Source organism: Panulirus ornatus, chromosome 9 (assembly GCF_036320965.1).
Source record: "Panulirus ornatus isolate Po-2019 chromosome 9, ASM3632096v1, whole genome shotgun sequence".
In the NCBI taxonomy this organism is placed as follows: domain Eukaryota; kingdom Metazoa; phylum Arthropoda; class Malacostraca; order Decapoda; family Palinuridae; genus Panulirus; species Panulirus ornatus.
The window spans coordinates 29,525,141-29,551,583 of NC_092232.1; the positions used below are offsets into that span (position 1 = coordinate 29,525,141).

The 26,443-nt window shown below is 39.9% G+C and overlaps 1 protein-coding gene across 1 annotated transcript in view; it reads right to left on the reverse strand.

Annotated features, from left to right (window-relative positions):
* LOC139750304 (oxysterol-binding protein-related protein 1-like) overlaps positions 1-26,443 on the reverse strand; it is a 745,131-nt gene that overhangs the window by 710,376 nt on the left and 8,312 nt on the right. The window contains exons 2-5 of the mRNA XM_071664928.1: positions 15,697-15,859; positions 15,300-15,460; positions 7,968-8,060; positions 7,567-7,671 (exon numbers count right to left, since the gene is read on the reverse strand). Of these exons, the coding sequence (XP_071521029.1) occupies positions 7,567-7,671; positions 7,968-8,060; positions 15,300-15,460; positions 15,697-15,823 (486 nt within the window). The 5' untranslated portion in view covers positions 15,824-15,859. The remainder of the gene's footprint in view (positions 1-7,566; positions 7,672-7,967; positions 8,061-15,299; positions 15,461-15,696; positions 15,860-26,443) is intronic.

Consider the following 26,443-nt stretch of genomic DNA (forward strand, 5'->3'; position numbering starts at 1 on the left):
ACTAAGAACAAACTATCCACTCACATGCACACATATATGCATAAATGCCCATTCTATAGTTATACATTGTCGCTGTCTCCCACGTTAGCGAGGGAGCGCAAGGAAACAGACGAAAGAATGGCCCAACCCACCCACATACACATGTATATACAGACATGTCCACACACACAAATATACATACCTATACATCTCAACGTATACATATATAGACACACACAGACATATACACATGTACATAATTCATACTGTCTGATCTTATTCATTCCCGTCGCCACCCTGCCACACATGAAATGACAGCCCCCTCCCTCCATATGTGCGCGAGGTGGCGCTAGGAAAAGACAACAAAGGCCACATTATTCACACTCAGTCTCTTGTTGTAATGTATAATGCACCGAAACCACAGATCCCTTTCCACATCAAGGCCCCACAAAACTTTCCATGGTTTACCCCAGACGCCTCACATGCCCTGGTTCAATCCATTGATGGCACATCCACCATGGTATCCCACATCATTCCAATTCACTCTATTCCTTGCACGCATTTCACCCTCCTGAATGTTCAGGCCCCGATCACTCAAAATCGTTTTCACTCCATCTTCCCACCTCAAATTTGGTCTCCCACTTCTCCTTGATCCCTCCACCACTGACACATATATCCTCTTTGTCAAGCTTTCCTCACTCATTCTCTCCATGTGACCAAACCATTTCAAAACACCCTCTTCTGCTCTCTCAACCACACTCTTTTTATTACCACACATCTCTCTTACCCTTTCATTACTTACTCAATCAAACCACCTCACACCACATATTATCCTCAAACATCTTATTTCCAGCACATCCATCCTCCTCCACACAACCCTATCCATAGCCCACGTCTTGCAACCATATAACATTGTTGGAACCACTATTCCTTCAAACATACCCATTTTTGCTTTTCAAGATAATGTTCTCGGCTTCCACACATTTTTCAACGCTCCCAGAACTTTCGCCCCTCCCCCACCCTATCATTCACTTCCGCTTCCATGGTTCCATCTGCTGCCAAATCCACTCCCAGATATCTAAAACACTTTACTTCCTCCAGTTTTTCTCCATTCAAACTTACCTCCCAATTGACTTGTCCCTCAACACTACTGTCTCTAATAACCTTACTCTTATTCACATTTACTCTCAGCTTTCTTCTTTCACACAGTTTACCATACTCAGTCATCAGCTTCTGCAGTTTCTCACACGAATCAGCCACCAGTGCTGTATCTTCAGCAAACAACAACTGACTCACCTCCCAAGATCTCTCATCCACAACAGACTGCATACTTGCCCCTTTCCAAAATTCTTGCATTCACCTCCCTAACAACCCAACCATAAACAAATTAAACAGCCATGGAGACATCACACACCCCTGCCGCAAACCAACATTCACCGAGAACCAATCACTTTCCTCTCTTCCGACTCGTACACATGCCTTACATCCTCGATAAAAACATTTCACTGCTTCTAACAACTTGCCTCCCACACCATATATTCTTAATATCTTCCACAGAGCATCTCTATCAACTCTATCATATGCCTTCTCCAGATCCATAAACGCTACATACAAATCCATTTGCTTTTCTAAGTATTTCTCGCATACATTCTTCAAAGCAAACGCCTGATACACACATCCTCTACCACTTCTGAAACCACACTGCTCTTCCCCAATCTGATGCTCTGTACATGCCTTCACTCTCTCAATCAATACCCTCCCATATAATTTCCCAGGAATACTCAACAAACTTATACCTCTGTAATTTGAGCACTCACTTTCATCCCATTTGCCTTTGTACAATGGCACTATGCAAGCATTCTGCCAATCCTCAGGCACCTGACCATGAGTCATACATACATTAAATAACCTTACCAACCAGTCAACAATACAGTCACCCCCTTTTTTTAATAAATTCCACTGCAATATCATCCAAACCTGCTGCCCTGCCGGCTTTCATCTTCCGCAAAGCTTTTACTACCTCTCCTCTGTTTACCAAATCATTCCACCACTACCAAAACACCCTATATCTGCCACTCTATCATTAAACACATTCAACAAACCTTCAAAATAATCACTCCATCTCCTTCTCACATCACCACCACTTGTTATCACCTCCCCATTTGCCCCCTTCACTGATGTTCCCATTTGTTCCCCATTTGCCCCCTTCACTGATGTTGCCATTTGTTCCCTTGTCTTATGCACTATATTTACCTCCTTCCAAAACATCTTTATATTCTCCCTAAAGTTTTATGATACCCTCTCACCCTAGCTCTCATTTGCCCTCTTTTTCACCTCTTGCACCTTTCTCTTGACCTCCTGCCTCTTTCTTTTATACATCTCCCACTCATTTGCATTATTTCCCTGCAAAAATCGTCCAAATGCCTCTCTCCTCTCTGTCACTAACAATTTTACTGCTTCATCCCACCACTCACTACCCTTTCTAATCTGCCCACCGCCCACGCTTCTCATGCCACAAGCATCTTTTGCGCAAGCCATCACTGCTTCCCTAAATACATCCCATTCCTTCCCCACTCCCCTTACATCCTTTGTTCTCACCTTTTTCCATTCTGTACTCAGTCTCTTCTGGTACTTCCTCACACAAGTCTCCTTCCCAACCTCACACTCTCACCACTCTCTTCACCCCAACATTCTCTCTTTGTTTTGGAAAACCTCTACATATCTTCACCTTCGCCTCCACAAGATAATGATCAGACATCCCTCCAGTTGCACCTCTCAGCACATTAACATCCAAAAGTCTCTCTTTCGCACGCCTATCAATTAACACATAATCTAATAACAATCTCTGGCCATCTCTCCTACTTACATACATATACTTATGTATATCTCTCTTTTTAAACCAGGTATTCCTAATCACCAGTCCTTTTTCAGCACATAAATCTACAAGCTCTTCACCATTTCCATTTACAACACTGAACACCCCAGGTACACTGTTCACCAATTATTCCCTCATCTGCCACAATACTCACCTTTGCATTCAAATCACCCATCACTATAACCCGGTCTCGTACATCAAAACCACTAACACATTCACTCAGCTGCTCCCAAAACACTTGCCTCTCATGATCTTTCTTCTCATGCCCAGGTGCATATGAACCAATAATGACCCATCTCTCTCCATCCACTTTCAGTTCAACCCATATCAATCTAGAGTATACTTTCTTACACTCTATCACATACTCCCACCACTCCTGTTTCAGGAGTAGTGCTACTCCTTCCCTTGCTCTTGTCCTCTCACTAACCCCTGACTTTACTCCCAAAACATTCCCAAACCACTCTTCCCCTTTACCCTTGAGCTTCATTTTACTCAGAGCCAAAACATCCAGGTTCCTTTCCTCAAACACACTACCTATCTCTCCTTTTTTCTCTTCTTGGTTACATCCACACACATTTAGACACCTTAATCTGAGCCTTCTAGGAGGATGAGCACTCCCCGCGTGATTCCTTCTTCTGTTTCCCCTTTTAGAAAGTTAAAATACAAAGAGGAGAGGGTTTCTAGCCCATACTAATACACATACATAACAACATATGCATACATAGACATTTACATATACATACATGTACATATTCATACTTGCTTGCCTTCAGTCCATTCCCGGCACCACCCTGCCCCACAAGAAACAGCATCACTGCCCCCCGCTTCAGTTAGGTAGCGCCAGAAAAACATACAGAAAAAGGCCACATTCGTTCACACTCATTCTAGCTGTCGTGTGTAATACACAAAATCCACAGCTCCCTATCCACATCCAGGCCCCATAGACCTTTCCATGGTTTACCCTGGATGTTTCACATGCCCTAGTTCAGTCCATTTACAACAAATCGACCCCAGAATACCACAATGTTCCAATTCACTCTATTTCTTGCTCACCTCTCACCCTCTTGTATGTTCAGGCCCCAATCGCTCAAAATCTTTTTCACTCCCTCCTTCCACCTCCAATTTGGTCTCCCACTTCTTGTTCCCTCCACCTCTGACACATGTATCCTCTTTGTCAACCTTTCCTCACTCATTCTCTCCATACATCCAAACCATTTCAAAAGATCCTCTTCTGCTGTCTCAACCACACTCTTTTTATTACCACACATCTCTCTTACCCTTTCAATACTTACTCAATGAAACCACCTCACACCACACATTGTCCTCAAATGTTTCATTTCCAACACATCCACCCACCTCCATATCAAATTTAGGGTATTTCCAATACACTCATTCAAAGCTAAATTAAAAGATTTTTCAACTGTCAAGAAGGTTTAGTCCATCAACAGCAAGTCAACCCATGTATGTCACACTGTTCCATTTCACTCTGTTCTATGGAAGCCTTTCATCCTCCTGTACATTCAAGTCTCAATCACTCAAAATCTTTTTCACTCCATCCTTCCTTCCCCCGTTTGCTCTCCGCTTTCTCCTCATCCCCTCAACTTCTGACACATATGTACTCTTTGTTAACCTCTCCTCACTCAGTCTCTCAGTATATTCAAACAATATCAACTCACCCTCTTCAGTTCTTTCAACAACATTCTTTTTATAACCAAACCTCTCTCTTCCCCTTTCATTACTTAACTGATCAAACCACTTTCACACCTCATAACATTTCATTTCCAATTCAACTACCCTCCTCTTCACAACCCCATCTGTCATACCTTTGAACATACCCATTTTCACCCACCCAGACATCATCTCTTCCACACATTCTTCAATGCATCGAAAACCTTCACGCCCTAAGACTCGGTTCCATTTCCATTGTTACATTGGCTGCCATGCACAATAACAGTATCTAAGACACTTCAGTTACTCCAGATTTTATTCACTCAAACTCACACCCCAACTAACCTGCCCCTCTACCCTGCTAGACCTAGGAATCTTGCTTTTATTCACACTTACTCTCAACTTCCTCCTTTCACATACTCTTCCACACTCATTCAACATGCTCTGCAGTTTCTCATTCCAATCTATCACAAGTGCTGCATCATCAATAAACAGCAATTGACTCACTTACCAAGCCCTCTCATCCCCTACACACTGCATACTTGCCCCTCTCTCCAAGACTCAAGCATATATAGATATGTGTATACTTGCTAGACTTGATTCCCAACAGACTGCATACTCACCCACTCTCCAAAACTCTTCAATTTACCTCCCTAACCACCCCATCCATAAACAAATTAAACAACCATGGGAATGCACACCCCTGCTGCAGACTGACCTTCATGGGGAACCTATCACTCTCCTCTCTTCCTACTTACACCCTTGATAAATATTTCTCTGCTTCTAGCAGCTTACCTCCTACACCATATATTCTAAATACCTTCCACAAAGCATCTCTATCAACCCTATCATATGCCTTCTCCAGACCCTATAACGCAACATGCAAATCATCTGTTTTTCCTATTTCTCACACACATTCTTGAAAGTAAACACCTGATCCACACATCCTCAACTTAGAAACCACACTGCTCCTCTCCAATCTGATGTTCTCTACATGTCTTCACCCTCTTAATCGATACCTTCCCATACAATTTTCCAGGTATACTCAACAAACTTATGCCTCTGTAGTTTGAACACTCACCTTTATACCCTTTGCTTTTGTACGAATACACTATACAAGCATTCTGCAATCCTCAGGCACTTCACTGTGGTCCGTACATTCATTAAACATCTTTATCAACCAGTCAATAACAAATTCACCCCTTCTTAATAAATTCAACTGCAATACCATCAACTCCCACCACCTTGCAGGATTTCATATTTCACAAGGCTTTCACCATCTCTCCTCTCTTCGCCAAACAACCTTCCTCGACTTTCTCACTTTGCACACCACCCAGACCAAAACACCTGACATCTGTCACTATTATCATCAAACATTTCACGATCCTTCAAAATAATTACTACATCTCCTCCTCACTCCATCACTATCTGTAATCACTTCCTCCTTTGCCCCATTCACCAATGTTCCTATTTGTTCTCTTGTCTTTTGCACATTATTTACCTATCTCCAAAACATCTTTTTATTCTCCCTAAAGTTTAATGATGCTCTCTGACCTCAACTCTCATTTACCCTCTTTTTCAAGCCCTGCACCTTCCTCTTGACCTCCTGCTGCTTTCTCTTATACATCTCCTAATCATTTGCACTCCTTCCTTGTAAGTACTATCCAAATAACTCTCTTTTTCACTGGCAACTTTACTTCTTCATCTCACCACTCACTACCTTTTCTAATCTGCCCACCTCATGCCACATGCATCTCCTGCACATGCCATCACTGGTTCCCTAAATACATCCCATTCCTCACCCATTTCCCTCACTTCATTTGCTCTCATCTCTTACCATTCCATACTCAATCTCTCCTTGTACTTCCTCACACAAGTTTCCTTTCCAAGCTCTCTTACTCTCATCACTCTATTCCCCTAATTCTCTCTTCTTTTTTCAAAACCTTAAAAAATGTTCACCTTCGCCTCCACAAGATAGTGATCAGACATCCCACCAGATCCCCCCACAGCATACTTACGTCTAAAAGTCTCTCTTTTACATGCCTGTCAATAATCCAATAATGCCCTTTGACCATCTCTCCTACTCACATATGTAAACTTGTGTATATCTCTCTTTTTAAACCAGGTATTCCCAGTAATCAGTCTTTTTTCAGCACACAAATCCACAAGCTGTTCACCACTTCCATTCACAACACTAAATACCCTAGGCGCACCAATTACACCCTCAACAGCCACATTACTCACCCTCGCATTCAAAACAACAATCAATAATACCTGGTTTCATGCATCAAAACTGCTGACACACTCACTCAACTGCTCCCAAAACACTTGCCTCTCATGATCTTTCTTTTCATGACTAGCTTCATAAGCACCAATAATCACGGGAAAGAGTGAATTGGAATGATGTGGTATACATAGGTCAACTTAGTGTCAATAGACTGAACCAGGCCATGCAGAGTAGCCATAGAAAACTAAGGAAAGGTCTATAGGGCCTGGTTGAAGACAGAGGGCTGTGGTTTTGGTGCGTTACACATGACAGCTAGAGAATGAAGATGATTGAATGTGGCCTTTCTTTGTTCCTAACACTTCCTCACTAATGCAGGGAACAGCAATCAAGTAAGAAGAAAAATGGATGAAAAAAGAGCCACAATGTTTTGTTAATGTTCATCCATTTATCCATCCTGTATTTGTAAGCACCATACAGGTAAAACACCTTTACTTACTTCAAATCCCTACTCGATAAATCAACAGTCTGACTAGGGTTTGGAGGTCAAAGGAGAATTATCATATTTGTGGCCTCTAATTTTGAGATTCTGGTCAGCTTGCTTACATCAAACCTCACAAAAACAGTAAAACTATCTCTACTAAACCTTGGGTTTATTTTCTTGCATAACAAAGTAGAAACTAATTTATGATTTTTTTCATCTCTTTGCTAATATTTTGAACATTTTCCTTTCTCATTTTCTGAAATAATTTTCTCCCATCAGATCATGTGATTGAAGTCTGGAAATGCTAACACAATTCAAACGAAGACTAGCTCTTACCAAGTTTGTTACTTCCTCAGCTTTTCCTTCTCTTGCATAGTGCAGAAGTCTCTCCTCCTTTCTTCGTTGCTCTGTCTTTTCTGCAGCAACTATCAACTTTGTTACCTGTCATAATGATAGACACCTTAATGGAACTAATGTAAGGTTTTCAGTGAGTCAATATAAACAAGGTATGTTTATGAAAAACATTTGGTGTATTTGCAGCAGCAATTGCCCATATGTTCATGTCTAACAATTTTAGTAAAACTATTAATATTCTGTACTTTTATAAAAAAAAAAAAAAAAAAAAAAAAAAAAAAATGATACAGGAAAAAAGTGACTTCATTTACTATAGAACAATCTAGTATAGAAATATTACCAAATGCAACTGGATATCAACTTTCTGAGTTTTAGTACTGCACCTGGGGATCTCGTGGAAGGTCCGATGGACGTAAGCCTTCACCATTAATGGTTGACACACTGGCTCCATGCTCTAACAGAAGTAGTACTACATCCTAGAATTAAAAAAGGAGCTGAAGAACCAGCCATTTCTAGCAAAGACTTCAGGTACTGAAGGTGGATCTCTACACAACAAGTATTATAGGTGGGTTTCTAGACAACGATGTTATTTCTCTGAAAACATACATCATATCCTATGCATCTGATATAGGTCTTAAACACATATACAATTAAAATATAAGACAAACATGATGGATATTCACTCTTCTTTTCTGAAAACCCATACAAATCTTCACCTTAGCCTCCACAAGATAATGATTAGACATCCCTCCAGTTGCACCTCTCAGCACATTTACATCCAAAAGTCTCTCTTTCGCGCGCCTGTCAATTAACACGTAATCCAATAACGCTCTCTGGCCATCTCTACTACTTACATACGTACACTTATGTATATCTCGCTTTTTAAACCAGGTATTCCCAATCACCAGTCCTTTTTCAGCACATAAATCTACAAGCTCTTCACCATTTCCATTTACAACAATGAACACCCCATGTATACCAATTATTCCCTCAACTACCACATTACTCACCTTTGCATTCAAATCACCCATCACTATAATCCGGTCGTGTGCATCAAAACCACTAACACACTCATTCAGCTGCTCCCAAAACACTTGCCTCTCATGATCTTTCTTCTCATGCCCAGGTGCATATGCACCAATAATCACCCATCTCTCTCCATCAACTTTCAGTTTTACCCATATTAATCGAGAATTTACTTTCTTACATTCTATCACGTACTCCCACAACTCCTGTTTCAGGAGTACTGCTACTCCTTCCCTTGCTCTTGTCCTCTCACTAACCCCTGACTTTACTCCCAAGACATTCCCAAACCACTCTTCCCACTTACCCTTGAGCTTCGTTTCACTCAGAGCCAAAACATCCAGGTTCCTTTCCTCAAACATACTACCTATCTCTCCTTTTTTCACATCTTGGTTACATCCACACACATTTAGACACCCCAACCTGAGTCAATGTTGGGGTGAAGAGGGTGGTGAGAGTAAGTGAGCTTGGGAAGGAGACTTGTGCGAGGAAGTACCAGGAGAGACTGAGTACAGAATGGAAAAAGGTGAGAACAATGGAAGTAAGGGGAGTGGGGGAGGAATGGGATGTATTTAGGGAATCAGTGATGGATTGCGCAAAAGATGCTTGTGGCATGAGAAGCGTGGGAGGTGGGTTGATTAGAAAGGGTAGTGAGTGGTGGGATGAAGAAGTGAGATTGTTGGTGAAAGAGAAGAGAGAGGCATTTGGATGATTTTTGCAGGGAAAAAATGCAATTGAGAGGGAGATGTATAAAAGAAAGAGACAGGAGGTCAAGAGAAAGGTGCAAGAGGTGAAAAAGAGGGCAAATGAGAGTTGGGGTGAGAGAGTATCATTAAATTTTAGGGAGAATAAAAAGATGTTCTGCAAGGAGGTAAATAAAGTGTGTAAGACAAGGGAGCAAATGGGAACTTCAGTGAAGGGCGCTAATGGGGAGGTGATAACAAGTAGTGGTGATGTGAGAAGGAGATGGAGTGAGTATTTTGAAGGTTTGTTGAATGTGTTTGATGATAGAGTGGCAGATATAGGGTGTCTTGGTCGAGGTGGTGTGCAAAGTGAGAGGGTTGGGGAAAATGATTTGGTAAACAGAGAAGAGGTAGTAAAAGCTTTGCGGAGGATGTGAGCCGGCAAGGCAGCAGGTTTGGATGGTATTGCAGTGGAATTTATTAAAAAAGGGGGTGACTGTATTGTTGACTGGTTGGTAAGGTTATTTAATGTATGTATGACTCATGGTGAGGTGCCTGAGGATTGGCGGAATGCGTGCATAGTGCCATTGTACAAAGGCAAAGGGGATAAGAGTGAGTGCACAAATTACAGAGGTATAAGTTTGTTGAGTATTCCTGGTAAATTATATGGGAGGGTATTGATTGAGAGGGTGAAGGCATGTACAGAGCATCAGATTGGGGAAGAGCAGTGTGGTTTCAGAAGTGGTAGAGGATGTGTGGATCAGGTGTTTGCTTTGAAGAATGTATGTGAGAAATACTTAGAAAAGCAAATGGATTTGTATGTAGCATTTATGGATCTGGAGAAGGCATATGATAGAGTTGATACACATGCTCTGTGGAAGGTATTAAGAATATATGGTGTGGGTGGCAAGTTGTCAGAAGCAGTGAAAAGTTTTTATCGAGGATGTAAGGCATGTGTACGTGTAGGAAGAGAGGAAAGTGATTGGTTCTCAGTGAATGTAGGTTTGCGGCAGGGGTGTGTGATGTCTCCATGGTTGTTTAATTTGTTTATGGATGGAGTTGTTAGGGAGGTGAATGCAAGAGTTTTGGAAAGAGGGGCAAGAATGAAGTCTGTTGTGGATGAGAGAGCTTGGGAAGCAAGTCAGTTGTTGTTCGCTGATGATACAGTGCTGGTGGCTGATTCATGTGAGAAACTGCAGAAGCTGGTGACTGAGTTTGGTAAAGTGTGTGAAAGAAGAAAGTTAAGAGTAAATGTAAATAAGAGCAAGGTTATTCGGTACAGTAGGGTTGACGGTCAAGTCAATTGGGAGGTAAGTTTGAATGGAGAAAAACTGGAGGAAGTAAAGTGTTTTAGATATCTGGGAGTGGATCTGGCAGCGGATGGAACCATGGAGGCGGAAGTGAGTCATAGGGTGGGGGAGGGGGCGAAAATCCTGGGAGCCTTGAAGAATGTGTGGAAGTCGAGAACATTATCTCGGAGAGCAAAAATGGGTATGTTTGAAAGAATAGTGGTTCCAACAACGTTGTATGGTTGCAAGGCGTGGGCTATGGATAGAGTTGTGCGCAGGAGGGTGGATGTGCTGGAAATGAGATGTTTGAGGACAATGTGTGGTGTGAGGTGGTTTGATCGAGTAAGTAATGTAAGGGTAAGAGAGATGTGTGGAAATAAAAAGAGGGTGGTTGAGAGAGCAGAAGAGGGTGTTTTGAAATGGTTTGGGCACATGGAGAGAATGAGTGAGGAAAGATTGACCAAGAGGATATATGTGTCAGAGGTGAAGGGAACGAGGAGAAGTGGGAGACCAAACTGGAGGTGGAAAGATGGAGTAAAAAAGATTTTGAGTGATCAGGGCCTGAACATGCAGGAGGGTGAAAGGTGGGCAAGGAATAGAGTGAATTGGATCGATGTGGTATACCGGGGTTGACGTGCTGTTAGTGGATTGAATCAGGGCATGTGAAGCATCTGGGGTAAACCATGGAAAGCTGTGTAGGTATGTATATTTGCGTGTGTGGACGTGTATGTATATACATGTGTATGGGGGTGGGTTGGGCCATTTCTTTCGTCTGTTTCCTTGCGCTACCTAGCAAACGCGGGAGACAGCGACAGAGCAAAATAAATAAAATAAAAATAAATATGATGGATATAGATAGGATTGTACAGAGGAGGGTGGATGTGTCGGAAATGAAATGTTTGAGGACAACATGTGGTGTGAGGTGGTTTGATTAAGTAGATAATGAAAGGGTAAGAGAGATATGTGGTAACAAAAAGTGTGTGGTTGAGACAGCAAAAGAGGGTGTATTGAAATGGCCTGGACACATGGACTCATAGGAATATATATATATATATATATATATATATATATATATATATATATGCATGTACATATTCATACTTTCTTGCCTTCATCCATTCCTGTTACTACCCCATCCCACAGGAAATAGCATCATTACCCTTGCTTCAGCTAGGTAGCACCAGGAAAACAGACAAAAAGGCCACATTCATTCACACTCAGTCTCTAGTTGTCAAGTAATTCATCGAAACCACAGCTCTCTATTCACTTCCTGGCCCCACACCTTTCCATGGTTTACCCCAGATGCTTCACATGCCCTGGTTCAGGGAGGAAAGACTATTTCCCATGTATTAACTGCATGCCATAAAAGGCAATTAAAAGAGATGGGAGTGGGGGGCTGAAAATCCTATCCTCCTGTTTTACTTTTCCAAAAGAAGCAGAGAAGGGGACAAAATGAGGATTTTTCTGTTTGTCATCTGTTCTTGATGCTACTTTCCTGATGAGGGAAGTGACAAATATATATATAGAAAAATGTTATACATTTTTTTTTTTTGCCATACACATTTGCTATTTCCCACATAAACGATGCAGCATCTACATCAGATGACTGATCCTCAGAGGGAAAATCCTCACTTAGCCTGCATCTTGTTCTTTTTGAAAAGAAAAACAGTAAGGGAGGATTTCTAGCATCCCATCCCCTCCACTATTAATCACCTGCAAAATGCATGGAATATGTGGGAGATACTCTATCTCCTCTATCCCCATAAAATATCCCCACGTGAATAAGGGTGGGAGTGGCTCATCCCACTAGCCGCCTCTCTCAACACATAAAATCCAAAAGTCCCTCTTTTATAAGCCTATAAATTAATGTAATCCATTAATACTCACTGACCATCTCTCCTACTCAAATACATATACTTGTGTTTATCCCTCTTTTCTAACCAGGCATTACTAATCAACAGTCCTTTTTCAGCACAAAGCTCCACAAGCCCTTCACCACCAACAATGAATACCCCATGCCCCTAAGTTATACCCTCAACTGCCACATTACTTACCTTTGTATTCAAATCAACCATCAGGGATATCAGTCTTTTACATCAAACCTGCTGACACACTCATTCAGCTGCCCCCAAAACACTTGCCTCTCATGATCTTTCATCTCATGGCCTGGTGCATAAGCACTAATAATCACCCATCACCCACCATCCAATTTCTTATTTACCCACATCAATCTAGCATTTACTTCCTTACACTCTATCACATACACCAACAACTGCTTCAAGGGTAGTGTTACTCCTTCCTTTCACCAACCCCTGACTTTACTTCTGACATTTCCAAATCATTCTTCCCCTTTACCCTTAAGCTTTGTTTCAGTCAGAGCCAGAACATCCAGGGCTCTTTCCTTATCTTAGTTACATCCATACACATTTAGACAACCCAACCTGAGCCTTAAGGACTATGGCATACTCTAACCAACGAGACAACACCCTTGGAAATTGTTGAACTTCTCCCATACAGATGGTTGCAGGACTGAAGCTCTCTCTATATCATTTTCAATGATATAGAGCAAATTATATTATCTCACACCCCACCTACATTCCTGACTGCTGTGACCACTCTCCTAATATTTTGGATCTGTTTCCACCACTAATCCTTTATGCTGTAACTACACAATCTCATCCCCAGTTGATTCATCTGACTCTACCCTCATAAATATATCCCTAACAAACACCTTCTAAAGGTAAACATTGGCATTTCAACAAAGCAGATAGGAAAACAAGAAAATTCTTTCCTGGCTTTCCTTTTAAGGTGATACTCATACCTCCGCCAAAAGCCCAGCAGAGGTTACTGTTGTGGGAATGGAAATATCCATCCCCTCTTCCTCAAAGATGACCTCTTCATCTAATCTATGATTCAACCATTCCTGTTCTGAGGACATTCAGGCTAAGCAAAATTCTCCTTCCTCTGACTCCTATTCACCATTTCTCATTGCCAGCAATCACTGCAAGTATATTATCCATGAGACAAAGCATTCCTTTATTTAAAGGAAGTGCAATGACCTCTCCTCATCATCCTCTGATGGGTCTTTCTGGTCTTTTCCTTAAGGCAGTGATAACAGTTTCTCTTCAGTTCCTTCACATTTTCATTCTGATGATACTACAGCCGTCTCTCCTTTTGACAATTCAACTCTTTTTTTATTTCTATTTCTCCTTTTATTGTACCTAGGCTGATTCTCACATTCCTTCACCCCCTGACGCTCCTCTTACTAATTCTATGCCCCTTCCTGTAATCTCTTTTCAAACTGTTCAAAATGTACTTCTCTCTCTGGTCACAAGCAAGGCTTATGGTGCTGATGGTATCCATCCCCATGTACTGAAAGTGTCTCTAAACTTACATCTGTGGTTGCTTCTGTTCCATTTCTTCTGAAAAACCTAATTCTTTCCTTCTTGGAAGCATGTGTTGGTACAGCCCATCCATAAGAAGGGTGACCATTCTGACCCCTCTGACGTACTGCCCAGTTGCTTTGAACCATTTCTAAAGTCTCTGAATTCCTCCTCAACTCCATATCCTCAGATATCTTGAATATCATTGTCTTCTTTCTGATCACTAGTATGGCTTAGGTAGGTGAGATCCATTCTTTCATATCTTACTAATGTTTGGTCATCATCCCTGAAAGGCTTAGAGAATCATATGAAGTTGGCCTTGACATATCCATTCCTTTTGACAGGGTGTGGCTTTGGGATCTCATCTCTAAGCTCCCCTCATTCGGCTTCCTTCCCTTACTTTGCTCCCTTATATCTAGCCTCCTCTCTGGATAATCTATCTTGGTGGTTGTTGATTTATCAGCCCCTTCCCCTTTCTCCATCAAGAGTGGTGTCCCTCAAGAATCTATCTTGTCTCCTACATTTTTTCTCCTTTTTATCAGTGATTTTCCTTTTGCAAATAATCTAAGGCATTCATATGCTGACAACTCAACACTGCATTCCTCCACATCTATCAATTCTACACCTTCTGTCACTCTATCTAGATCTCATGTCATCTCTCACTCAATCTGGATCTCAATCTCAACAATCTTCCTCAATAAACTCAAACTTAGACAGAATATTTCAGTTGGGTAGACAAAATCTGTTAAAGTTACAAGACCTACAAGACCCAGATTTACCGATCCTCATCTCTCTATCAAAAACTCCTGAAAAATTCCCTCTCATCTATGACAGTTCTGTAATCCCACCTCTAGACTCAATGAATGTACTTTGTATTACAATAACATACACTCTATCTTGGAAACCCTACATTTTGGAAATAACCAAGTCAGCCTCTACGAAACTGTAAGTCCTATCTGTCAAAATTTCTTTTCTCCTGAGAAGTTGCTCCATTTAGATAAAGGGTTGATATGCCCTTGTGTGGAATACTGCTCACATCTGGGGTCGTTCAAGCTCTTCATCCTTACTTGACAGAGTTGAGTGTGATCTGACATAAATTCACCCAGACTACCTTTAAAACTCTCTAGCTTCTCATCTTTACCAATAACTATAACCTGGCACACTTTAAAAGAAAGGTTTTTCACTTTCTCCAAATTCATTAATACTATCCCTTTTCTTTCCTTTCTTTTTTTCTTCATTTACTTCTCTATATTTAAATCAAGGCCCAAATTTGATGTGGATTTTTGTCCATGACTGAAGCCTCCAATGTAAAAAAAAATAATCAGAGAACTGCTTACCTCTCTATTAGTGAGAGCAGCTTTATGAAGGGGTGTATCCCCAGCATCATTAAGTTCATCTATTGCAGCTCCATGCTGAAGAAGAACTTCAACAACATCACGGTGTCCAAAGTAGCTGGCTAAATGCAATGGTGTCCATCCCTGGTTAATTTTAGTTTTCCCTGTTGAATATCAAAGAGTTTGAATGTGCAAAATGATGTTTTACTAAATCTTCAGAGACATTTTGTTTACCAGCTTCTGAAAAAACTCCTATAAAAATCTGGCATGTGTAACCTGCATTTGTGAGATCCCTAAAATTCAATGGGAATGAAACCTTCACAAACTGTGATATCAACAGCAGTTTTAGTTTTAACTGTCACTTACTCTTGATAACTCTAAAAATGTTTACATAACATACCTTTACAACTAATGTCCAGACTGACTTTTCCACCCTGTCTCGCCTGCAAGATTTCTTCAACAGTTTTGATATCTCCATTACGAGCACTTCTTAACAGCATATCCTCAAACTGCTCCAGCTCACCCATGACTGCTATCTATGCCTTATATACAATTTTACACTTCTGAAAGAGACATAAAGAAAATGTCAGCTTAGCTAGCTAAAAAGCATATTTCTTATTTAGTCACTATCAACTCACCATGACACAGTTCTCCCAACAAAATCATCAAATTTGTTTGGTGAGGTAGTTGATTTAAGGTATGGACTAAGACTCTCCTACAGAGATCTAGTTTAATGAATGCTCTGTCAGGGAAGGACAGGATTCACAGAGGGTAAGGCCTGGGGAGGTTATGTTCAAGTATGGTGCTGAAGACACTGGGGATCTCTAAATTATCTCCTCAGAATAGTAAGACAAGCTGTATGATCTCAGGGAGAGCTTTGTTTAGCATCAAGCAACTTTATCTTCTAGGGAGAATATTCACAGTTTCTCACTACAACAACTAAATTCCCTATAAAATGATGTCCAACTGAGAGCCATAAAGCAACAAGTGGTCTCTAAAAGAAATTTGGTAAGAACTAACCATAAAAACTATGCAGAATGGAAGTTTATGAAAAACAAATCTCTAAAAAAATTCCACTGAAGCAAACTCATTATATGAAGCCTCAGAGTTAAAGGAAAGGGAAACAGACCCTTGGCTTGCCAGAATCTGGAGGGGTACTTAATACATAGAAAGAGGCCCTAAATTTCCTCTTAAGGAAGGAGAGGAGAGTGAGAAACATCTGCATAGCTCTAAAACTGAGGTGGGATCCCAAAGAGATGTACAAAAATTCTTAAGCGGTTCTGGGTCCAAAATGTGGTTCTTTTAAGTTGATGGCAAAGGAGACAATGCTCAGAGGGCTATGTCAACAAGGAAACAAGAAATCAAACAGCAAATAGACTTCTCCCCAAAGTATGAGGCTACGAGTGGTTACCTAACTCCTAATAAGTCACTTAGCAGGTAACCTTTCATATATCTTTAAGAAGAAAAAGCAAGCTGAAGCAAAAAAGGAACCATGAGAAGCACTCAAAACTACTAAAAAAAAAAATGCCTGAAGTAGCTACCTGCAACAGAAAAATACTTGAGGTCTGAACCACCTGAGTTCTAGGTATAGGACAAAAACTATCATCAGAGGTTGAGAAATAAAAAGTTTTCAAGAATAAAAAACTTACTCTCCAGGTAATGTCTTATGAATTGGTAAGAATCTCCTCTGATCACCGGAGAGATGCCAGCCTCCAACTCCTCTCAGCTCTCACCTTTTGCAAACCCCTCGAACAATTGTCACAGACTAGCTTATTTCAGAAAAAACATCCAATCTGCTGCCAGCATCTGGTAATGAAGTCATCATCCCACCAGCTGCCCAAGCCATACAGGTTGATCTCATAATTCTCAAAACAAGGATGTCACTCCAATGGTCACCACCACCAGAGAGAAGTTTTTCAAGGAAAGGAGAAGGTAAAGCAGAAGGCAATGAAGAAAAATTATTCATAGGAGTTTGCATAAGACTATCTTTGGCCACTTACTATATAAATCTACTGCTATGAAACATAACTGGCCTTCCTTAATTCACATGTATGCATTGCCAAGGATACTGCTGGAACTCCTAAATATGTGTATATATATATCATATGTGGGTCACTCTGTTATGATGAGCAGTTCTAACTCACTCTCCATAGGAAAGTGGAATTATGTTACAGGCACTTCACATCATTGCACCCATATTTAACTGATGGTTCAGCCCATGTGATGAGGTACTTCTATGTCACAATCTTATATGATTTTCATAAACTGCAACTAACTTGCCCCAATTATTTTAAGACTAATGCATGAAACAAGTCTGGAAGGCCAGCTGGCCAAGTGCATTCAAATCTGGCAGCTAGGACCATGTATTTCACCAGAGGGGTCTGTTGACATCTTCCAGGGAAGGGCTATCTAGCTCTTCCATTTAACATACATTATGTTATTTTTGCATCTATATAATTATGAGGTCATGCACTACATTAGAAAATACTCAATAGAATTTTCAGAAAAATACAATTTACTAGATAATTTATTAATTAGTTAAATGTTTTGAAACAAAGGCAATTTCTAGAGTTTGGGTGCTGGATGGCACTTCCTCCTCTTTCATCCATTTTCTTCTACATTTTTCTGCATGTGTAGATGATTATCAACTCATGCATTACATACAAACTTACTAAAGCTGTTTAGAAAAAAGTAAGTGAAAAACAAAATTCAAAATTCCACTTATTCAGCATAATTTGAATGCTTTCACCCATTTTCTCCTACAGTTTTCTGAGTATGCAGATAACTACCAATTCATACATATGGTAAGAACCTAATAAAGAGAAATGTGAAGAAAATTACAAGAAAAACAATTTACCACATCATTCACAAATCATAACTAGAATGTGGTCAACCAAAGGCAATCCCTACCACTCATGTGATATATGGCAATTCAGTTTCTACCACCAATTCTCTCCATTATTTTGCCAAATATATAAATAATTATTAGTCTTTCCTGACCATGTGTACATATCTTATCATTATTTCTCAATGATTCTTTTATAGTGTTAAGGAAACTTTAAGAAAATTATTTGGTGTTATTAGGACCTCTGGTATTTCCACTAAAAAGCACTGAAGGGACATTTGTGAAAGTTAGAATCACAACATTTTTCAGTCCCTATCTTCTGAATTTGCACATCCATCTATAGTTTTCAGTTTTCCTGTTTGGTGAGTAACTGCCATTCAGACATCGATTTCTGGAACTTGTTGACTCTAGTGTGCTGTAAGTGTGACAGGAATGTTGGTGAGCTGCAGTTAAAATACACCAGCAATATCATCACCAGGTTCCAAGTCTAATGGCATACAAGATAAGGCATCTGCATTCCCCATCTCATGGATGGAGTGATACTACAAGTCATAAGTATAAGCAGATGGTATGATGGCCTTGTGTCAACCGGAGGCTCGTGCTACTACCAATGACGGAAGTCCTGATTTTGGACCTAATATGGCCAATAATGGTTGATAGTTCATGTGCAAAGTGAATCTTGTCTGACCATACAGGAATGTGAAATTTTTGTTCACTCCTTAAATGATGGTTAATGCTTCATCACTACTCCTTAAATGATGGTTAATGCTTCTTTATCACTACTCCTTAAATGATGGTTAATGCTTCTTTCTCTATCACTACTCCTTAAATGATGGTTAATGCTTCTTTCTCTATCACTGGGTACTTCTTTCCATGGCTATCTATCACTGGAAACAAGGATGGAATACATGACACTTAGATGTAGAATATGTTATCACACAGCATGGAATATACACATTTAAGTGCACATTTCTACCTTACTGGTATGTTGTAATCTAGAAAGGAATGATCATCATCATTTCATTTCATTATCTACTGCAAAAATGAAAGTGATGAAGACCAAGAAACTCTGGAAAATATGGGGTTCATTACCTTAACATTAAAACTGCTGAAACATTTGTAACAATCAGTACAACCTATGAAAACCTTACTTAACTTCCCAAAGAAACCGAGTTACTTTGTTTTTGGTTTTAATCTATTGTCAAAATACACAAATGACAATTTTATCTATTCTTTCAGACTGTGGTGAGACCATGTGCTGCATATACTGTAGTTTATTCAAGGTTAAAGGCACACAAAATCAAAGACCCAAGCTCCCCATAACTACATAAAAACAACCATAACAATTACACACTTATCATAAAACGTCAAAACTAAAGTAAATGTCAAGTATTGGGGTTCTCATGTCTGTTGATTTCTCTAAGTGTTCCAAGTATCGTAATATCCGTTAACCATAATCCAAGACAACAAAATGTTTAAAAGAATGTGTCTTACAATTTCAGTTGGCCTCACTCAATTATCCCCCTTCCTCCCAAAAAATAAAAATGTAAAAATTCTTTGAACTGCATCTGCACCACACGACAGCAATTAGTGTACTTACCATCAAGCATTTTGTGGTGCTGGTGATTGTTAATGTGTCATATGTGCTTCCTGGCATGGTAGTGTGTGCTGGTTTTGCTCATATATGTGTATTTTGTTGACTCAGGATTATTATTGTTGACAATGACCACTTTAAGCATTGGCAGCAATCTTTTTTTATTTTTCATCAGAGGCTTGTCAGGATAAATGTCTACTTCAAGGCTGGGCCTTAACTGATATACAGAGAGGTTACTGAAAGGAGGAAAAAAGACGACACAGGAAAATATTTACAAATTCTGGAGGAAGTGAAGAACCTGTATTTTATTATGTTCTCAAGTTATAGCTATTGAGAAAGACATGAAAGGGCACAGAGTTCCAAAGCTTTGAGGCATATGGAATGAAACAGTTATCAAATGGCCCAGCCTTAAGTTGCTAATAGCCACAGGGTAATCAGGCAATGCAGCAGCTTGCCGAGTAATGCATAGTCTAGCTAGTGTTGGGAGCACAGAAAAAGCTTAACAGCTACTCAAAGCCATCTACATCTCACACAAAGTCCTAGAGAAGTGTTTTAAACCTTGAAAAGAACATGAAGTGCAAGAGGCTGGCTAATGGCAACTTCAAGGTGGCACTTATGAAGGACTTCAACATCATCTGTTTACATGTTAATATTTCCTCTGTAAAATATTCATAAATATGTAAAATATCTTAAAATATTTCAGTTTCTTTTTTTTAATTTTCCAAAAGAGGGAACAGAGAAGGGGCCCAGGTGAGGATATTCCCTCAAGGGCCCAGTCCTCTGTTCTCACCGCTACCTCGCTAATGCGGGAAATGGCGAATAGTATGAAAGAAAAGAAAAGAATTTCAGTTTCTGTACTTAATATCTTAAATACCTTTGATAAAAACAGAAATTTTGTCATCTGAAATGAATGATAACCCTAAGCATTACGGATAACAGATTTTACTGTACCTATACTTTTATTTCAATCAATCATGTGACCTTAGGCAGACAAAGTGATCTACCAGAAGCAAACCCAAAAAGCAACTAATCCTCCCAGCAAATGGATCAAAATATGAAATAAAAATATCACACATTTAGGCAAATAACATACAGAATAAGGTAAATTCTGCCTGCTTGGATAAGCTGCATGAGGTGACTGAACTTCTCTACACCTATACCATTAAAATTAAAAGTTTAGTAAATTTCACAAATTGGGATTCTTAGGGTCTTCTGATTTCTAGAGGTTTTTCACGTATTTTTGTGTTAACCAATGTAAAAGAATATGGTAGAATCTCACTCTCAGAAGTTACATAAGGTTTTCACATTTTCTGCAGATTTCTAGAAAAGCTTCACCTCCACTTACCTCATCTATTAAGCATAGTTTTCCTCGATGCCTAGAGTGGTCTACCAAGAGGAAAGCTGCATATGTGAAAAGGAAAAATGGTGCATGAGAATAGGATGAATCATATTCAAGACATTAAAATTCTGATAGAAAATAAGGATTCTAACACCCATAGAACAGAAAATACTCAAAAACTCATTTTTACAGAATAATGAAAGACTGCTGCTATCTGTGTTCACTCTATAGGCCACAACCATTAAAAGAACCATTCAGAAGAGCCAAGAGGGAGTTTGTTTTGGTCAGTCCAATTTTTTGTGAAAACTGAATATCATTATTTCCTTTCTCACTCAAACAATTAGTCCATTTCCAATATTTCCAACAATCTTCTTCACTAAAATTAGTTAAATAAAAATAACTAATAAAGCAGCACAGCTAAGTCAACAAATGCTCTCATCTATCAGAATAAGAAAAATAAAACAAAGCATCCTGCCCATGACTCAATCTATTTTACATAATTAATCATAAGCTCAAAACTGAATGTCCACATCCACACATAAATCTAATGTCAACCCCTGATGGACATGAATTTAATTTAAAATTTCCCATAACCCTGAATGATCAATTACTCCCACTCAACTGGACTCTAGCAATATTTGGCATCACATCTGACATACATGGCATTCATTCCCCACACTACTGATGCCATAAACAAAGTAAACACTTGTAGATCAACTATCAACACAGTTCTGGATAAAAATCAATCCCCTACTATCCTCTACAAACTGTTTATCTCCTTTAATGTGAACTACACTTTGCCTGACTGGTCATCCAACTTTCAAAATTCTATCACTATAGATTCGATAGCTAACACAGTTGTAGCATTAAAGTACAATTTTGCCATTTGAGGTTGTTACTATTCTAAACAATCATTTGTGATCATTAATGACAACAACAAAAGTATAAGTATTTTTTTCTTTTTTGCATTGAAGGTTCCAGTCACAGACAAAAAAAAAAGGCCTTATTTGAAATAGAGAGAGCATTATGAAAGGGAAAATGAGGAGACAAGGGAAAGTTTCTACAAATTTTGAAGGTGAATAACCTGTCTTCTAAAATGTGCCAAGTCACTGTTACTGGGAAAGATATGAAAGAGTAGAGAGTTCCAAAGTTTCAAGGTGTAGGGAAAGAAACAGTTATCAAAATGGCCCAACCTTGAGTTGCTAATGGCCACACAGTAATCATGTGATGCAGCAGCTTGCTGAGTATTGCAAAATCAAGCTAGTGGCAGGAGCACATAAGCAGCCAGTTGCTGGGAGCAAAAACCAAAGTAATACCCACAGAAGAGGAAAATGAACCACTGTGATGTAAGGCAAGAAGATCAAGTTTGAAGTTAAGCAGGGAGTGTTTATAAGTTGGTATGATTTTGACTCAACTCTAATCAAGTAAGGATACAGAGCTAGAACCACCCCAGATCTGTCAGAGAAGTATTCCATACAAGGACAGATTAATCCTTTGCGTACATGGAACAACTGTTCAGAAGAAAAGAAATTTCAAATGCCAGTTTCTTAGCAGCAGACTTAACTATTTCAGTAATGTGGAGCTTCTAAGAAAGAGTGGTTGTTACAGTAATACCATGTATGTTCAATGAGTCAGGAGGTGGAATTACTGAACCAACAAAGGAAAGAAAGAACTATGAGGAATTTTTGATAGAGATGGGTAGACATTGGGTCTTAGAGGCATTAAACTTAACCAGACTTCATCTATCCCACTGAGGTATTATGTCCAAGTCTGAGCTTATTGAGGAATTTATGTCAAGACTACATGCAGATTGAGGGAAGGAGCAGAAAAGAAGGACATGGAGAAATGCAGTGTTTAGTCAACAGCGTCAGAATACATTTGCTTATTTATGGAAGAAAGGAAATCGTTGATAAAAGGTACAAAATGTGTAAGGGACATGACAAAACCTTGAGGCACACTGTTGTTGATGGAGAAAAGGTGGAAGCTGATCCATCAACAACCAGTGAGTCAGACTGGCCAGAGAGGAAGCTAGATATGAGGGGCTAGTAAGAAAGGGAAGCCAAAATAGGGGAGCTTTGAGATGATACCCTGATGCCACATCCTGTCAAAAACTTTGGATGTGTCAAGGGCAACTGTAAAGGATACCCAAAAAAAATCTTTCAAGGATAATGACCAAAATTTAGTAAAATATGAAAAAATATCACCATACTGGTGATCAGAGAAAAGACTGTGAAATTAAAGATGTTTAGGGATATGGGAGCAGAGGATAGATTCAAAAGACTCAGGAAATGGTGGATATCAAAGCAAATGGACAATAGTTTGAGGGGTTAGAACAGTCACCCTTCTTTGGGATGGGATGTACCAATGCATGTTCCCAAGAAGGAAAAGTTATAGTTTTTAAGCAAAAAAGTAACAGATGAGCAACCACAAGTGCAAGTTCAGAGGCACACACTCATTCAGTACACATGGATAGATGCCATCAGAACCATAAGCCTTGCTTGTGTCCATACAGAGTACTTCTCTGACAGTCCAAAAAGAGATAACAGGGTGGGGCATAGGATTAGTAAGAGGAGCAACAGGGGCTGAAGGAGAGTTAAAGTCATCCAAGGTGGAGTTAAAGGAGAAATGGAAACTAAAGAGAGTTGCTTTATCTACAGGAGAAACAGTTATAGTACCTTCAGAACAGAAAAAGAGAAGGAAAGCTAGAGTAACAAAAGTTGTTAGCAATGCCCCTAACCAAAGACCAGAAAAATCTATCAGTGGATGACAGGGAGAGGTTAACGAACTTCCTTTGAATAGTGGAACGCTTTATCTCATGGATAAAGTACTTGCAATGATTACCAACAGTGATATATGCTGCATTGAGTCAGAAAAGGGAGTTTTTCAAGAGTTAAGTTCAAACCCAATACACCTGATTCCTTGCCAGAATGGCCTCAAGACATGAACATATGAACCATAGACTGTCAGATGAGATCGTCTTGGAGGGTGAGGGGATAAATGCTTCCATTCCTGCAAAATAACCTCTGCTATGCATTTGGTGCAGACAGACGCATCACCACATTATGAACAGGAAGGAAAGTCAGAAAAGAATTTCTGTAAGTTATTCCCGTTAGCTTTGTTGACGTGCCAGTATTTACATTTAGAAGGGGCTGCTGGATGGGGAAGTGCAGTTAAAATAGGTGCATCTATGAGAGTGTGATCAGATGAACCAATTGGAGGCGAGATTGTGTAGTTACTGAAGGATGGATAAGAGGCGAAAAACAGATCCAGAATATTAGAAGAGTAGTCAATGTGGTCAAGTGGGAGATAATTTGCTCTAAATCAATGAGGATGGAGAACATAGGGGGCTTCAATGACCCTCCCATCCATACGAGAGGAATTCAACCAATCTCTATGATCAACATAGAAATCCCATTAGCAAAGGTTCACAGCTTGCAGGTTAGAGAATGCCACAGTATCATGGCAGGAGCATAAAAAGTCAAAGAAAGATATAAAATTTATAGAATTAGGAGAGCAACAGGCAAAAGAGAAGAGAAGTGTGGTAGTCAGGAGACAGCCTGAGCCACATAACATCAAAGTTTTGTACTCTAGGTCCTTGTAGCATGCAACAGGTTTTTGATGATGTTGGAATATGCACATACACCACCTCTTAACCAGAAATATAAGTGAAGATTATAGCAGGATATGAAAAAAGGGCTAAAGAGAACATCATCAAATATCTGGGTCTGAGAGAGAAGTAAGATGTTAGGAGAGGTATTGGACCAATAGTATTCAAAAGAAGAAAGGGTACTTGAGAGACCACGAATGTTGGTACAGTGAATAGAAAAAGAGGAAAGTCTATCAGGCATACAGAGATCACGAGAATAGCCAGTACTATTACTGTCTGAGCCCTCCCTCTTACTGGCAGGAGAGTCAGGCAGAAACACTTTTTATATCAACATTGGCTTCAGCAATAATACTTAAATTTTTATATCTATCATACTTAGTCGCTGTCTCCTGCGTTAGCAAGGTAGTGCAAGAAACTGACAAAAGAATGGCCCAACCCACCCACATACACATGTATACAAATAAACGCCCACACACACACATATACATAACTATACATTTCAACATAAAAATACATATACATACACAGACTTCTACATATATACACATGTACATATTCATACTTGCTGCCTTCATCCATTCCCATCACCACCCTGCCACACATGAAACATTCACACTCAGTCTCTAGCTGTCATGTGTAACGCACTGAAACCACAGATCCCTTTCCACATCCAGGCCCCAAAAAACTTTCCATGGTTTACCCCAGATGCTTCACATGCCCTGGTTCAATCCATTGACAGCATGTCAACCCCGGTATACCACATCATTCCAATTCACTCTATTCCTTGCACGCCTTTCACCCTCCTGTATATTCAGGCCCCAATCGCTCAGAATCTTTTTCACTCCCTCCTTCCACTTCCAATTTGATCTCCCACTTCTCTTCTGACACATATATCCTCTTTGACAATCTTTCCTTACTCATTCTCTCCATGTGACCAAACCATTTCAATACATCCTCTTCTGCTCTCTCAACCACACTCTTTTTATTACCACAAATCTCTCTCACCCTTTCATTACTTATTCAATCAAATCACCTCACACCACATATTGTCCTCAAACATCTCATTTCCAACACATCCACCTTCCTCCACACAACCCTATCTATAGCTCATGCCTTGCAACCATATAACATCATTGGAACCACTATTCCTTCAAACATACCCATTTTTGCACTCCACGATAACGTTATCGCCTTCCACACATTCTTCAATGCTCCCAGAACCTTCGCACCCTCTCCCATCCTATGATTCACTTCTGCTTCCATGGTTCCATCCACTGCTAAACAACTCACAGATATCTAAAACACTTCACTTCCTCCAGTTTTTCTCCATTCAAACTTACCTCCCAATTAACTTGTCCCTTAACCCTACTGAACTTAATAACCTTGCTCTTATTCACATTTACTCTCAGCTTTCTTCTTTCAAACACTTTACCAAACTCAGTCACCAACTTCTGCAGTTTCTCACCCGAATCAGCAACCAGCACTGTATCAACAACTGACTCACTTCCAAAGCCCTCTCATCCACAACAGACTGCATACTTGCCCCTCTCTCCAAAACTCTTGCATTCACATCCCTAACAACTCCATCTATAAACAAATTAAACAACCATGGAGACATCACGCACCCCTGCCGCAAACCAACATTCACGGGTAACCAATCGCTTTCCACTCTTCCTACTCATACACATGCCTAACATCCTCGATAAAAACTTTTCAATGCTTCTAGCAACTTGCCTCCCACACCACATACTCTTAATACCTT